Genomic DNA, 17,744 nt, shown 5'->3' with positions numbered 1-17,744 from the left:
GAAATACATGTCCATGTTTTTCTTATGCAGCCCCATGTATATTACAACATTTTTGAATTCTTTGAGAAATTCTGATCATATTTCATGTAACATACACATGTAATAATTATAATAATATAATCGATGAATTGAATGAAGGGAGATATTCGAGTGGTCTACTAGATTGTCTGACCTCATCCATACGGACCTCTTTGATGAGGTTATCTAAAACATAGGGTGTATATAAATGAGCCCAACAATATAGAATAGTTAACAAATAAAATTACCCCAAAAGCTCAGCAAACATCTCCTCAAATGATCAGAAAAATTCTTGAAAAATTTTAAGTTACGGTTTGTCTACTGTCAGGAAGTCAATGGGGCATAGATCGAACGTTTAATACATTAGATTACAGTAGTTTACAATGTCATTTTTTAAGTATTAATAATTCCATCGTTATTTCTATTTTTTATCATTTTTTAAAATTATTGTATTCAAACATGGGTATGTAACATAAAGTATGTTTAAAATATCTCAAAAAACTTCAAAACGTCATAATATATGCGGAATTTCATAAGAAAAAAGCAAAAAAGTGAAAAATAAACGCAGAACTAAAAACAACACTACATGTTACAGCATTTTCATGAAAAATATTTCCTTCAATTTCTAATAAATTTATGCGGAAGTTTCAGTCCTCTACGTGTAAATATCTAACAATTACCAATGATATAAAATTAATTAAAGGACATTTCCCCTATTTTACTAAATTTTTCATCTATCTGACAGTGATTCAACCAATCGTAAGTTAATTACTGTGCTGCAAGTATGTACGCTTGCACGCGTAAAGTGGGTCGACCTTGCAATATACATAAGTGTCCAAATTATGCTATATTTGGAAGGCTATTGAGTTATATTGTATTCTGATTTGTTGCACAAAACGATATGGTCTTAGGCAGATTGACAGTTCTAATTAAGTTACAATAGTCGTCTACCATCTGCCAAATCTATAACGTGTCCTCAAAGATTTCGGTGTTAAGTTTATAAAATGGGTCATGATTAGATCAAAAAGTGACTTAAAGGGACATTATTTTTTCTGTCCAAAGATCATTAAAAATAAAACGAATATCTCCCTCAACCAAAGATTTTTGTTTTGAACAAGTTCAAAAGATTTTTTCAAACTTTTTTTTATAAAAATCCCAAATTTTTCCAAAACAACTACATACATTTTTTCCATGATGAGGACGAAGCCATGACAAAATCACATAATAGATCCAAAATAGTCCGAATTTTCCGCGAAACACTTTGTCCAAGCGGCTTAAGCCGCATGGTCGTCGCGGAAAACGACGTCCTAAAGGTGGTTCACGACGTGTTCTTCGGCGCTGCGACGCGCGTCTTTCGAGGTTGAGGTGCAACTGAGTGACGCGCCGCGAGTCCCTCGCCATTGCTCGCAATATGCTCGCGGACCGGTTTGCGATGCGTTGATCCACTCATAAACTGTATGCAAAAATTCCATCTCTTCCTTCATTCTTTCGGCAATGGTCAAGGAGGATTTCGCCTTTCGGAGGAAGCTCGAAAAAATATATATGAGCGTGTAAATTAGAACTCAAGCTTGAAAAAGTTAAAGATGTTAAGAATATGGACCATACAAATTGTCTTCAAATAATACATTTAAACACTTAACTAACTGGTCGTATTTCAAAAATGTCCTGATTCGACTCTACACATGAACTTAGATGCTACTGGGCGCCTCAATTTACTACGTGGAAAGAATAATATCTGTCTGCACTAACCGCATAAATCGGGTTAATCTCAAAATCCGTGTCTACTTACTCTTTTCAGTGCAAAATCTTCGGATTTCTTAGCTTTCTCCATATAAGGATCAAATCAAACCGTGCAGGCTTATGTTAAACATTTTGAGGCTTAGAAAATTTTGCCATATGGTAATCTCTTATGAGCATCTAAAAAAATTGTTTACTCGAAAAAAATTTCTGATTTTCAATAATTAAAACTAAATACTTTAAGTTTAAAAGACCTTTTTTTGTTCCACAAAAAGAGTGACAAAATCACGTGTCTTGGGCCATACAGTTATCATCAAATCATAACAATTAAGGAGCTGTTAAAGAGCCCATTTCTATTTTAAATGGATTAAAATGCCCATGTATCAGTTGTGTCTCAGATATGTAACATCTAAAGTTCAAAAATTCAAGCTTGAAAAATTATTTTCTGGCGTATGAAACAATGACAAAAGCAGTAGCATATCTGGATCCGCAAATCAAATATCAATCTATAATAACAATTAAGTGAACAAAAAGTTTATTTTTATTTCAAGTCCTCCCCAGTAACTATACCTCTGATTTCTAATGCTTAAAATTCAAGACAAAAATTAAAAACTTTAAAATTTCTTTTATAATGTATCAACATATGACAAAGACAGTGGTGTATCTTAATCTCTAAAGGTATCATGAATTATTAATAACTACATAAGTTTTATCTCATATCAAAAACCTCGAAAGCGCACCAGTCTCTAAACATCTCACATTACAAATTTCAGGTCATCAAGGAACCTTTTTAATACATTAAAATGTGCCTAAGGCAATGATGTACCTTGGTTCTTCGAGTTGCCATTAATGTTTATCAGAAAATTATCCGGATATCACGACAGATATTTAATTTTATTTTAACTCTCGTTACAGAGAGAGTTTGTTTTTTACGTCTGATTATTACAAATTCCATAATTATGAGAAGTATTTTTAATATAAATATCAAATTGTAAAGGCTGTGTCGTATCTTGGTTCAGAAAAACGACATCTCGATATAACTGTCATATTATGTCAGGGAGCTTTTCTTGTGCCTTTATGCATACCAGGAAATTTTCTAGATGTTCTTACTTCTGTTTCTTATTGAGAAATTTCTAATAAATGTAAGTTCAATTTTAGTATCTTTGAAGATTAGAACTTTTTAGTTTACTTAGAAAGTTTTATTTCGTCAAAAACCCATTTTATCATTTAGTTTGTTCAACTTACAACTTTTCTGTTAGTTGCTCAAAAGGTTAATTGCTTTTTAACGATCCAAAAATAGATTAATGCATGTAAAAGTCCTGGAATGATAATTTCAGGATTTGCTGAATTCAGAAAAAGAACTTTTTAGAAAAATTTAAAGTGTGTCGTTGAAGTTTCCCAAAACTTGAAGTGCAATATGATTTGTTAGATCTCTCGAAAAATCTTATCCACTTTCGTTTTTTCTTTTGAAGATCGAATTGTTGATGGTGAGTTAAGTTTAAAATCTTCAAAGTTCAGAGATCCTCGTACCCCTCTTTTACTTACCTATTCTTCCTTTTTAAAAAAGCTTGAAAATTGGTTTTTATTATACCTTAAAAAAGTATTAAAATATTTCATTGATATCTATTTTATGAAAATTAAATGTTTAAAACTGATGTTTATTTTTTAAGAAAAATTTGAATTTTGTCAGATTAATTGTCTAATTTTGCTACTGGTCAATTTTAATTGTTATTTGACCTATAAAATTTATAACATCTTTTTTTTAAGGGTAAATTACACAATTGAGCCACCGGATTAAGAATTTTCTTGCCTTGATGGCGAATACGATATTTTCATGGCTCTAAACTCGGTGTTGAATTTATCCAACATATAGTTAATTTTAATCAATATTTAAATAGTTAGTTGTTATCCGTAAAATAAATAGAGGCAACATAATAAATACTGACTAAATCATACAAAAGAAATATTGAAAAATACTTTAATAAAACTCTCATAAGAGTACGCTGATCAAAATATAGAATCCTGTATAGAAATTTCAGTGGTTGTACCAAAATGCTCGTCTCCAGATGGCGCCAGGAATGTTCAATCCAGCTGGAAAACTACGGAAACTCTAAATTAAAGTTCGACGTCATCCTTAGAACGTTATTAGCTTACTGTGATAAAACTCCTTAAACACTGCCCAAATTGGGCAGACGTTCAATAGGATTCCTTTATTCGTCATGTGGTTAATTCTTGAACACGACGAAATGACCACTAGATGGCACCCGATATATTATATTTATGTGCGAAAACAATAAAAAATGGAAAGTCGACGAATTAGTTAAATTTGTTCTTTTAAGATATGATTTTGTTCCTTGTTCCCTTATTTCTATTTCTTCCTTTATTATTAGTAATGATTCTTCTGATTCGCATCCATACGTCCATAGTTTAATAAAAACTTGGGTTTGCATATAAATTCAGCATCAAGCGAAAAAATGTACAATTTACTCATAACTTACAAATGTTCGTTTAGGTTACACCCGATTTTGCTGATTTCCAAATGGAGCTTCCTTGCTCCTAAGATGAATAATCGCTAAATCCACACAATGATAAGATAAATTTTGTGATAAGTACTTTTTCAAAGTCCCCATTACCGAAAGATAAGCGACAGGTTGTTGAAAACAAAACAAAGTCTGCGCCGGCGCCTCACGCTCATCCACAAACCAACTTCTGTTGTAAATGTAGTCGCGATTAAAGGTCCGTTAGGTGCGCAATGCCGTGTACATACAACCACCGGGTTATTTGCGACTTTTCGTGAACTTTCAAACTTTCCAAAGTGCGAGAGTTTTCCGCAAATATTGACCGCAATCATTTTCCTGTGATCGTCATGTGTTCAGCTTTGGTGTGGCTTTTGCTGTGGATTTCCGGCATTACAGGTGAGTCAGCGCGATCAAACGTAAACAATGGTGAACATAACCTACCTGGGAACCCACCGAAGAACCACTTTCGATTATTATTTTGCTCGGTAAAATTGGGTTCAGGTGAAGTAGTTTGTTAAATGTTAATAAATATAAATAGAATTTTGTGCATGCAATAGTCTACAAAAAAGGTACATACAATATAAAACTTTTTTTGGACACTGTGTACTGGACGCAAATAGAAATGCATCTGCAAGATCGTTTAACGGATTCAAATGCCCGGCGAATTTGGCGAATTCGCTGCTTATCCCGGGATTAATGTATCCCCGTAAATTTTTGACGACGAACGAGCGCTTTTATAGGGTAATTTTTATTTTTTCACACTTTAAAATTGCAAAGTAAACCTCCCAATTAAAATGGTAGTAACAGCAATTTAGCAGGAAGTTATTACTCAGAAATTCCTGCACGAATGGGCTTAAGAAGGAAGTATTGAAAATTATAGCATTTTACGGAAATGTAATTAGGAGCAAACTAAACCAAAAGACTTATTATTATCATCTAATAAAATCGTTTAGAAATGTTTTATAGACATGGGAAGGGACTTAAATGAATGGGAAAAAACAACCATTATATTGTTGATAAAAAGAAAATTAATGACGCCAGCTCAAAACTAAGGAATTATCATGAAATTGGAAAGCAATAACACGTGTATACAATAAACCTTCAGATTGCTAATAACTGAGAATTGCATCACTGTTATTGGGTATCAGTGATCAGTACTCCCATTCCTCTAACATGAATTGTTTTCATGCTTATGTAAACACCGAAAGTCATTTGGAGGAGTTGAACCAAATATTTATACATATTTCTCAGTCACACCAATCACCTCTTGAAAATATGTTGCATTACAAAAGCAGCTAAGAAAACATAACGATTAGTGTTTGTTTACAATATTTTCTAAATTCCTTTAAGATTTTCAACATTCTAAAGCATCAGTAATTTGCGAATTAACTACTCTTGGTAAACAACATTCTATTCCAAGCTAATTTGTATGTAACAAGACCTCACTTTTTAATCTAGTCCCATCAACTAGGAACGTGTCTTGCCTGCTGGTATGTGAACCCAGTGTTCGATCTTTTGTTTAGCTTTTTAGGACCATCAGAAAATTATTCCATGGAGTTCATTGGGTCTGTCCATGCACCGTTATGTTTGGAGGTTTTCCACTTGTAGTGGCTCAAAGTGAAAATGACACATCCCATAAGTTGATGATTTTTATTCATAAATTTGTATCTGAAACTTAACAAATAATTACACATAAATATTTCTATGATATGCTTCAGCATCTACTTATTCTAAATAATGAGTTAAATCCATCATTGACGAGCTTTTAATAAATAAATAATCACGTAAACAACTTAACTGCGCAACAGAACTTGAAAATTTAAATAGTCCAAATAATTAATAAACACATTGTTCCTTCGTAAGATAGATCCAAATATATATGTAATTTAATACCTCATTGGTAAACCTTCGTTTAATACAACTTATCGTAGACGATTTGCAACTGATTCCATTAATTTTCAGGTGGAATCAGAAGGTATTTTTTTCATCTTTCCATTAGCGCTCCGTTTAGTTCTTCCTTGTTTGAAATTTTGTGTTTTCAAATTTATATTTCCACTTTGGCCCAAAGATTTTTTATCACATTAGTATCTGGTGATTGGGGCGGAGGCTTAGGTGTATAAGAACTCTTATACCTATAACAATCATTCTTTAGCTGCATGGGCTGTGTGTTTCGGATCATTGTCGTGATAAGCCATCAAAGTATTTACAATATCTAATTTTTCCACACTTGATTTAAAATTTTGTTGCAATATGTTAATATACTTGTGTTTGTCCACTACACACTCAACCTACACCCCCACATCATCATACTCCCTCCGCCGTGTTTCATAGGAGCTTTTAGATTATGTCCTTTAAGCTCTTCACCCGATATTCTCCAAACATATCTACACTCATCGGACCCAAAATAAATTAAATTTACTTTTATCAGCAAATAGAACTATATTCAAAAAGTCCAAACCCTCATTCAAGTGTTCCTTCGCAAACTCTACCCTAATTTTTCTATCCTTTCCACTAAAGGGTGGTTTTTTCCTCGTTTTCGAAAAACCATTCTTATCGCTTGCGGATTAACTTTCTTATTTAAATATTTCTCAACTCTAAGAGCAAGTTTAGGAGCACTTAATCTGAGATGTTCTTTTACTTGCTTTACAATCCCTGTTTCGTTAGCATCAGTGAAAATCTTTCTTGGCCTTTTATTTCTTGCTTGCGATTCTATAATTTTTCTTGCATCGCTCTATAATCTGTTGAAGTGTTCCTGCACTTTTTTTAATGTTTTCAGCGATAGTCCTAATAGATTTTCCTTTCGTAGAATGGGAAATGATTAACTTGTGTTCTTTTAAAGTTTAGCATCTATCTATTATGCATACAACTGTGTTACATACGGTAAAAAATACTTTGCCTTTGCCTCCACGAAAATCTTAACTGTTTAACTCTTAAATTTAAGATTGTTGGAAATTGTGTCTGCAGCAATATTTGTTATCAGTTTCGCCGTTTCTATTTCAACAATCGTTGACGAATGAATCTTTCACACTGAACCAAATATTTACGTAACATAATATTAATTAAACCTTATTCATTTAAGACAAATAACTTATAATAATTATCACAAAGATGACTTAATTAAAAAATGTAAAATGAATTAATTACTCAGTATTTATAACTAATTCATAACTACCAAATCAACTAAAGGTTTAAATTTAAATGAAAAACACCATAAATAAATCAAAATGACTGTTTATACCTTCCATTCTTTTTTTGTACAATGGAATGAACTCTTAAAATCCGTATGTATCATTTAAACTTTCATGTTCATTTGTTCGGTTAATTTAGTCATGTGGCTATTTATTTATTAAAAGCTGTTCTATTTTTCATGTAACTCATCATTTAGAATAAATAGATGTTAAAGCATATTAAGAAATGTTTTAAATTTTTTGTTAAGTTATAAATGTAAATTTATGAATGGAAACCTCTCAACTTATGAGGTGTATAATTTGTTATTTTGAGGTACTGAAAGTTCCCGTAGTCGTTTTCTGGCCCAACTGTGAGCAAGTTCATGGCTTTTTTAGACGTTTACATTAGTCATCACCAAAATGTTTTGAATTATCTAACCTAGGACATTTGCTGTTCCGAGTGAGTTGTCTCGTTTACGAATAATTTATTTCATGAAATTATGGATCTATCACTTGAATGTGGGATCTAAGCAAAATTTTACGTTTATCATCGAGCAGCTAAATGTAAAAAAAAACTTTAAGTAATTTTTTATATTTTTTGCGTTAAATGGATTCTGTATTATCCCTAGAAAACTCATATATGAAACCGACCATCCTGGATAGGCCATTAACAACGTTCTCTTCATAATAGGTGCTCTTATATGTATTTTGAAAGCGTGAATTTAATGAAACTTAACCGGGGAAGAACCCATGAAAATTGCTGTTACCTCTTGAAATTTTTGGGAGTTGGCCAAGAATTACAGAAAGGGATCTCTCCATAATATTTTCTTATTTCAGGAAGAAAATTGAAATCCCTCTTTTAGTTTAGCATATTTACTCGGAAGATGTAAATTTTCGAAAGGAAAACCATGGAGAATATGGAAATTATTTCACATGAAATACTGAAAATTTCATGAACGATAATCTCCGCTCTTTTTAATACTCCAAAATAAGCATCTTTGGAATATTCTAAAGATTGATGGTTAACCTATCTTTATCATAAGTCTTTCTTCGTGACGTAATTTCACGGACAACTAAAAATATTTAAAGACTATCTAAGACTACAAATTTAGGAACCTTCTACTGTAGTGTAGAAACCCCGCGAGCGTTGCCATATTAGGCCTTCTGTAAATTGTCAGAATTTCGATGAAAAATTCATTTGTCTCCTGTTCGAAACTAAAAATCAGGTATTTAAATATTGAACGGCATTGACAGATATTTTATCGTCATAAAATTCTTGTTAGTGTACGAATAAAAAATTCCACATGAGTTGGTTCATGGAATTGTCCTTTGAATGCAACCCAAGTATGGAAATTTTTAGGCAAATTTTAGATCAATATGATTTCATTAAATCTGGATATGAAAAAAGCACTCTCGAATTATGCGGTCTCAAGCTTTTTAATTAAAAATTCCATATTGCTCTTTTTAGAATTAATTGACAATTTTCAGTGCACTTGATATTACATATTATTATTAGGACAAATGTTCTTGTTTTTCAAACTTTCTTATATGTCTCAGAAGATTTGTACATAATTCTTGGTTAAATCTGCTTTGCGGATCAATATTTATTCCCAAATTAAAACACTATTCGTAATTATTCTTGGAGAAATCTGCATTGCTTCGTTCCTGGGAGAGCTTCTCGAGATTTCAAAGGATTGACAAAAGTTTATATCAATGTTTTAGACAACATTTTCCAGAATTAATTCAGGTTTCAAAAGAAAAAAATCCGGGGGAAATTTAACGAATTTCGATAGCCAATCGAGAATATACAGCAGTATTTTTCTCGAGAATATAATATTAGTAAGAGTTAACAATTGAGTTAATAGTAGAAAAATTTCCATTTGAAAATATCCGCAGATAAATACATATTTCGAAGAGTTTTAAGTTCATTTTTTATGATAACCCATTAACATCTTTCCTACAGTGACACTACAAATCTTACATGAGATCTAACATGATTCAAAATTCAGTTACAACACCATTTTTATATGACCATTTGTTATAGTGTCTCGGAATCTCAAAGAGAATTATTCGTTATTACTTATAGTAGTCCTAAAGATGATTTCTGATTCTTATAACATTAAATGCTTTAAAATGTATCAGAAATTATTCTTAAAAATCTATTTCTATAAATCGAGACAAGAACAACACAAGAAATTATTCCGATTCCAACAACCTCCCTGAGGAATTCAAAAAATATTTAACGTTAAAAAAAATTAAAGAAGTAACTACAATTCCCTAAAAATGCCCCAACATTATTTAGGAACGTTCATACATACGTTAATGTGACTAAAAATTTGCGGAAAAATTTTAATTAATTTTTGAACTGCTTCTTTTTGTCATAGTATTTCTTCTCATAGCGACCCTGGAAACCTTACACGAGAATTAAAAACCATTAAAATTCAATTTACAGCACTTTTCTGAAATGCTCATTTAAAAATTAAAAAAAAATTAATAATTTTCCAGTGTATAAATCTCGGCAAAATGAAGAGATATTAGAATTTCGTTGGGGAAGCCTTGTAAAGCTCATCGAGACAATTCATTGGATGGGGAAACTTTAAGTCACTTTGGAGTCACTTTCCTCTACAAGTTCCGAAGATATTGAAGTTCAAATAGTGAAAAAGTCGGTTAAATAGCTAACTAATATTCTGAGATTACAATTATAATCGAATAAATAAACACTGTAATAACTTGAAAACTAACAATAAACATATGCATAAACCAATCAATAAGAGGGTCATAAAGCGACTTATTGACAGAAATATGGCTCACTCAAAAAGACTTAACTGTTATTTACGATGTTGAGAAAGAAGTTTTGTATGCTGCAAGAATATATTTTTCGAGTGAATTAAATGCACTAATAAACTATTGACCTGAAAGTGACAATTCTGAACATCTGCTAAAGTTGACTGGTATCTGGGCCAGCAACTTTTTTTCACAGGTCCAGGGAATTATCTGTCGATTATTCAATTATTATCTGGAATAATAGTGATTATCCAGAAAAATTAACTAGAATTTAGATTTATATATGTTTATTTTATTCAGAAAGATGGAAGTTCGATGAATTGATTCCACAATCCTGAGTCACAACTTAATTTGTTATGCAATCTCTTATGTAAACATCTAAGTATTATCAAAGATGAACGAAGAAAAACTTAACCCGCTTTGCTTATCAAAAATACACATACATTCTAAGCCGACATAAAACGATTACATAGAAAACCAAGCATTTTAAAGGTTAATTTTCCCATGTAATTTCAGTCCCGGAGTAAATTTAACCGAAACAGGTGGCAGTTACATACCAGGAAATAAACTTGTAATGCGGCCGGAACGTGCCCTTTTAAAAGGCTGGGGGCACTGGAGTGTAATTGACAAGTTGCTTGAGTCATATCGTCTTGTTGGTTAAAATATGAGAAGAGAGATAGCATAGCATATAGAGATCCACAGCATAGCATAGGTCCGTCATTACGCAGCCATAAGGAAGATGTATGTGGAATTTAATTTAGGAGATCTGGAGAAACTCCAAAAAACCATCGGAGCTGTAAAGCAGAACACTGTGTCAGGATTAGTTTTAGTTTAATGTGATATCAGGAAATATATTGATTATCACAAACTTTTTTTTTTTTTTAATTCTCAAATGTAGAGAGTTCCATTAGTCCAAAATTTAATTGCCATGAAGCACGAAGACAGTTTCCGACCCCTTCATGTTCATTAAGATGATTTAATTTCCGTTTGGAGCGTTTTGTATGCAAGGAAGTATTGCTCTGATGAGCAGAACTGATTGACATTCAAGCTGTTGCCAGGATTCGGGCTTTTTTATTGGGGAATATATAAACCGAATTAAGAACGCTCGTCTTATTGGAGGGTGAAACTTTTCGTAAAGTGAAAATTTTCAGTTAAGGACGTTTTACTATGGAATATGGATTTCTTGTGCGCTGATTGTGGAGCCCGCTTATGGTCCAAGTAGTTGAATAGGAGCTTCGCTCCTCCTGTGATAAGGTACACCTCAATTGCCTTTTTGCATTTTTCATTCAAACCCTCTGAAAAGACTCTTTTACTTTTCTATACGAAAATTTTTTATATAGTTTACCATCATCTCAAGTCCCGAAATCGCCATTTGTTTCAAAATTCCCTTTCCTATTTTAATGAGTGAGATTACCTTGCGTTAAATCGAATAGGTGCCTCTAATGGCCACAAATAGCCAAGTTATTACAGATTTCGTATTAGTCTGGCTGTAAATTGCTTCCTAATGCGCCGCTGATAATATATTATTGCTGGATATGTGTTTGGGTTACGCTGGAAATCATTATTTTTGCACCTTTAAATTGCTTCATAAATCCATTGCTTCTTGAGAAGTTTAAGCTGTCCGTATCCTTAATTTACACTGAAGTGGCACGTGATATCCTGGAGAAATTCTTCCAAGTGTCTATAATCCTAATAACTCTTGTCTAAGATACTTTTTGTTCTCTCCAATGGAAGATATTTGACGCTGGAAAACTGTACCTTTGTTTTTATTAAGATTTTTTACCTTAAATGTTGAAGCCATAACTTTCCAGAGACCGCAGATAAATGTTAAATCTCTTGGATCACGCAAGCTTTAATGGGGGATTTTTCTCACAAAAATAGCTACAAGTGAAATTTGTATCCAAATGTTTTTTTTTAACTGCTATTCCATAGGATGCATCTGTAATGAACTTGATTGACTTGTCATATACCGGTAATAAATTCGCGGTTCAACGGTGGAGAGAAACGTCAATTCTCAAAGCACTTCTTTATTCTCCGTGATCCAAAAACGGAATCCCCATACAACCCGGTATCCATACACAGAACACATCCCCTCTTCGCGAGAGAACCGATAGGATGGAAGGGCTGTCCACCTTTTTTCCCACGAGGACCAAACCCCTAAACATCTTTCTCGCCTACGCTAAAGGAATTTATAAACAACCCCCTCTTCCCGCGCTAACCTTTGGAAGAACTTGGTACCAAAAGCCTGTACCACTTTCGGATAATTCCAATTAATGATCTTAACATAAACAAGAAATGCGAGGGGATTCATGACAGCCCTTTTACCATTTTCTCTCACTTATCTTGGGAGGAATTTAGAGCCAGAACCACATGATATTTTCAGATAATTGATTAATAGTTTTAACATGGACAAGGAAAGCTCACATACTGTTGGAAATTTATACAGTTTTAAAGATGCTAATATTTGAGGTCATTATGGAATATCTGGTTACTGCGTGCGCTACTATATGAAATTTGATAATATTGGAATTTTTTTCTGACTTAAAGGCAATGCTACGAACTACGTTACTGTTGAATTTCATTGGCGTCACATAGAGTTTTCAACAGTTGCAAATTTAATAAATGTGTCCTCGCCGTTCAGCATGTTTTACAAAGTGTAAGTCGTGATCTAATGTATCATTGTAGTACGCCACTGTTTTATGTCTAGTACATGTTTTTTATGAATGCATTAATCAATCTGTAGTGAATTTCGCTGGCGTAAGACAAAATATTAGGAAAATACATTTATCATCTCAACGGGATTTTTATTAAAATTTGTCACACAACTCAATAGATAATGTCAGCTGAAAAACACCACTGCCAGCACCTTCATAAATAATGATCCGTTAGATAATATTACTATGGCTCAATTGAAGACAAAACGCTTTGGGTTGAAATCCCTATGGCACATATTAAAAAAACATCCCGTATATGTTTTGCAATTTTGCGTTTAGAAATAGGGGTGTCCTTTAAAGCAGTGTCTTGTGAGACTTTTTTTATAAAACTCGTCGGATATGATTCTTGGATTCGCCACTGTTGTCAAATTGCTTTTATGCGTCAAAACCTAATGCAAAGTGGCACGCCATGAAGTATAGCTATCCAGATGGGATGGTGGTGCTTGATAACTCATGAGGAGATTCGAAAGTGTAGAATAAGACACCTCACCTTTTTTAACACTTCCAAATTCATCGAAACAGGTATTAGCGTGACCCTTTATCTCAAAAACTAGAGGAGTTAATACGACGCAATTTGAGCTAGCGAAATTTCCTATGTGTATATTTTGACGTTTTCAAATCTAGTCGAAAATGATGTTTTCATGCGAAATACTCGCTAAGATGATTGTTACGGGTCTTTCCTCACATACAGTTCTTCGAATCTCTTTCAATTTCCTGTTGGATAAAGTTTTTTGACACCACCTTGAAAGCATTAACATTTTAAATTTAATTTGGCGCTAGGACTGTCTGAGCTAACCCTGTTAAATTACTGGAAACAATTATTACCCGCTAACTTCTAAATCCAACAAGAACTTTCCTCAAGTCCAATTAAAGCAAACATTGTTCCCGACACGAGTTTACGTTCAAAAAGAAGAACTGTCGAAAAAATAGTCTGCAAGTTCTCACAGAAAAACCGAAAGAGGACAATCGATAAATGAAGTTTCAGAAGATCTGTAATATAAGGGATGTGGAATGGAACACCCCTAAGACACTCTGGCCTGTCTGTCTCGTATCGAGTTACGTTGATATGTATTGAAAGACAGGCTTTGTTTGCTTTTTTTTGGACCCCTTCAGGCGGAAGAGAGAAAGCTTTAATTTGATATGTAGAGATGGTAGATTTGTCCTCTCATAAACTAATATAAAATTAAATCCAACTTTAGAGCTAAAGCATTTACTCACCAGACCTAGAAAATGTTTTCCCCGTGTGGACAGCCATACCGGAACTCGGGAGTGTCCATTATTATGTTTTGTAACTACCGAAGTTTCCTGTAGAATCCGCATTCTGACATAAGGGGTTAAATATTATCCATTTGCCTTAAGCAAGTGTTACTCCCGTTACGGAGTTCCGACCACTCCTAACGTTCACGTTGAGTGTCGTGAAAACCCTCCAAAATTTCCAAAAATAATTAAAGAGTATTAGAATTACGAGAAACATGAAAGAGAGGATTAGGCAACTTGCAGAGAGTCATGAAAGCTTTCAGACCACAATATGTGCATTATTTGTCCCATTTCAACCAACATACTTCTCTGGCAAACAGCGCAGCTGCCACTACATTTATGTGGGCTTGTTAGGAGTTCATAATCATTTTAAAACTTGTGTGTACTACAGAGCTTTGAAGCTTGTTCTCTTTGAAGTCTTTAGCTACTTCAGGGCATATGTGCAAATGGCAAAAATTCGAGGACAAATCGTAGAAATTAACCCAGAGAAAGAAAGTTGGTAATTCAGTAATGTCGTATTAATTCCTGTGGGTTCTTTATACCGAAGTCGATATCATATTTCTTTAGTACCAACCATGTTTTATTTCGAGCTCTCCCGAATTGCTTACAGCCCACAAATTCCATAAAATATAAGACGTAGGTATTAAATGTAGTTGGGGGGCATATTGAATGTACCAGTAACATGTAATACGATATCGTCGAGGAATTTTATTGTCCGAAAAACGACCAAATAAAAGTTTGGCTTCTAACCGATATTGGATCAATGTCTAGACAGTTTGAAAGCTTAGACCTGGCACATTTGAAAATGAACAATTTAATGTAAAACAACCTCCTTTCAACAGTCTTCCTATTTAATTCCTCTTTGACTCCAGTAATTTACTATTTCTGTGCCTTATTCATAACTCACATCAGTTCATATCACAAATTAAGAGTCACTGTCCGCTCGACAAGAGATACAATCTATCAGCAGCTGACCGGCCCTTCCAGGTTTTAATTAAACTCCTCCATCTTGATGACTAATGCCTGGTGCATCTGTCTTGCATCCAGATTGCCGTTATGATATCCAGACTTCATCTCATCCCAGTTTACATATTAATTTGTCTACTGGAATGAGTGAGCAGTTATGGGAATAGGTAGGTTAGACTCTACTTGTGCGAGCTTGGCATAAAGAGGAAATGGGAAAATTTGTATGTTTTGAATGGGGTGTGATATGAAAAACAAATTCAGCGGAGCTGCAGGATTTAGGGTTGCGTTTAAAGAGGAAAATTGTTAGTTGAGACAAACGACGAACAGTGGCGGCGGTGTCAAGATATATGGTTGCGATTGGCACTGGTATTAGACATGCTTGGGAACTAGAAGATCGATTTAAAAACTTTGCTTTGTCTGTTGAACATCGCAGTGCCGCATCCAGTATCGACTTAAAGATAAAAGGAAGAGAAGGGAAAACTCGGCAGCCCTTAATTCTGAAAAATGGACAACACCGTGTGAGAGGAAGTAACACCACTGGTTTGTTTAGAGATCGAGAGTCGCTTCAGTCTTGTGCGTCTACATTTGAGAAATTGAGAATTCCTCTGACTTAAAAAGGGGAAAATTCCATAAATTCAACATCGAAAGACTAGTTTTGAAAATTCGATAACTCCCTTCGAAAACACTGCATGTCTCTGATTCATTTACGGATCCGTAGTTCCGATGTCCCTTTGCGGATTCGGAAATATATGAATTTATGACAACAGCGTATCAGCGCAGGAGTATATGAGACTGTAAGTGCAACAGGAAAAAAAACAGGATAAATTCAATCTCGTAACTCTAGGTTTAAAATATTGAGAATTCCCGTTGAAAATACGGGACAGCACTGAACTTTGCCAATGAAATTTATTATATGCGAATTGTTCTTAAGCGAATAAATGTGTTCTGAAATTAAGCTGCCAACAGTGTCGTGCGGCACTCAGATAATAAGTTGCAACAGGACTCACGTACCTAAGTTAGACACTGAAACTGATACAAAAATGTGTAACTCTCGGAAATTACGCTTCGGCAATGGAATTCATCACAGATATTGTCCAGAGTACTGAAATCAATATATGGAATGTATTGAAATCAAGCTTCGACTGTGGCGTGCGCTAGCCAAATATTGAGTCGTCATAAAAGCTTATACACTAAAGTTGATTAAAAAACTCGTAGCTTTCGAACGCTCTGTGTTACGCCCATGAAATTCGTCACAGATGTCATCCTTGGTATTATCTTTAAAGTACCAAAGTTTATACTAGCGTCACGTTTTATCCAGTAGCGTGCGGTAGCCCGGTATTGGGTTCTGACGATTCGTAGCACAAGCTTGGCAGGAAGAACTCAAATCGATCAATTACGACGTCGAGGGTTTAGAAATAACTAATTTTTCTGAATAACAGTCTATCCTAATGAGTTGAATTAAGAGGACGTTTTTTTTTTATTTAAAAATACTTGTGAGTCAGCAATTTGATTTCGAAAATTAAGAAATGTTACAAACAAAAAAGTCAGCGAAGCGTTTACGTGGAAGACCTCTTATATGTGACGTCCCTGATTGAAATCTGCAATTATTAGCGCAAAAAAATGTTCCCATTTCAAATTTCACAGTATACCGAATTTTATAATTTTAACGCAAACCGTTTCGAAAATATTGCAAAAAAGCCATCTTCAGGGTTCTTCCTTTAACGAGTTCTAGCACCTTTAAGAAGCAGATTTTGGGGTAAGTTTATATGAACTTTTTCATTATTTCAATCTCTAAAATCACCTCCCAAAATATTTCTAAGCTATTGCGGGATTTAATATATAGGGTAATCACTAACAAAGGGACAATCTTTACTAGACATCAAATGATGACGATTAGAGAGTATATGCCTCATTCGAGAGTTAATATTTTCGTATGTGTAGGGTATTGAGTGTTAAAATTTTTAATTCATGTTTTGTCATCATTCTGAAAATATCTAGGTCAGACAATTGAAAATTTATAAAGTTATGTGTTTTTGGGTGATATATGTATATGCCATAGCTACTCGTATGCACACATATCTATATCCAGCAATTATTAACAGAGGCGTATGAGGAACAGTTTACAGTCGGATCAATTCGAAATCTGTAATAACGGGCTATTTATGACCATTAGAGGCACATATTCGATTTCACGTAGAGTAATCCTTCTCGTTAATATAACAAAGACAGTTCCGAGTCAGAAGACAGATTAGGAATATGAAGCGAGTACCTCAAATTGAAGTTACATGTGAAACACCAAAACTATTGCTCTCAACATGCTTTAAAAATAAGAAAGCTGCCAATGCTGCTTCACTCATAGTGCCAAAACACATACACTCTCTTTGACATAATTCAGAAGCCCTTTGTGTAATCTATGCTCTCTTTTAAAATAATACGGAAGCAACCACTCTAAAAAGATAACAGACACACTTGCAGAGACCAGATGGCTTATGGAACCCAATCCCTTCTTTATAAAACAACTTACGTCCTTATGAACCCAATAATAGTTTCCGTCTTCCTATGGCCCCAATTATTTCGTAATA

The 17,744-nt window shown here is 33.8% G+C and overlaps 2 protein-coding genes across 7 annotated transcripts in view; one reads left to right on the top strand and one right to left on the bottom strand.

The window, feature by feature from the left end:
* Positions 1-1,600, bottom strand: part of rk (rickets) — a 71,641-nt gene extending 70,041 nt beyond the window's left edge. Inside the window, exon 1 of the mRNA XM_066286522.1 lies at positions 1,201-1,600. Within this exon, the coding sequence (XP_066142619.1) occupies positions 1,201-1,303 (103 nt within the window). The 5' untranslated portion in view covers positions 1,304-1,600. The remainder of the gene's footprint in view (positions 1-1,200) is intronic.
* Positions 1,601-4,462: 2,862 nt separating this feature from the next.
* Positions 4,463-17,744, top strand: part of Fas2 (fasciclin 2) — a 101,488-nt gene continuing 88,206 nt past the window's right edge. For 4 of the 6 annotated variants that reach the window (XM_066286117.1, XM_066286106.1, XM_066286154.1 and 1 more), the window contains exon 1: positions 4,463-4,670. In XM_066286117.1, the coding sequence (XP_066142214.1) occupies positions 4,622-4,670 (49 nt within the window). In that variant the 5' untranslated portion in view covers positions 4,463-4,621. The remainder of the gene's footprint in view (positions 4,671-17,744) is intronic. The other 2 variants (XM_066286127.1, XM_066286145.1) reach the window with 2 other exon arrangements.

This window comes from Euwallacea fornicatus, chromosome 1, assembly GCF_040115645.1.
Source record: "Euwallacea fornicatus isolate EFF26 chromosome 1, ASM4011564v1, whole genome shotgun sequence".
In the NCBI taxonomy this organism is placed as follows: domain Eukaryota; kingdom Metazoa; phylum Arthropoda; class Insecta; order Coleoptera; family Curculionidae; genus Euwallacea; species Euwallacea fornicatus.
This window is presented reverse-complemented; position numbering and strand designations above follow the sequence as displayed.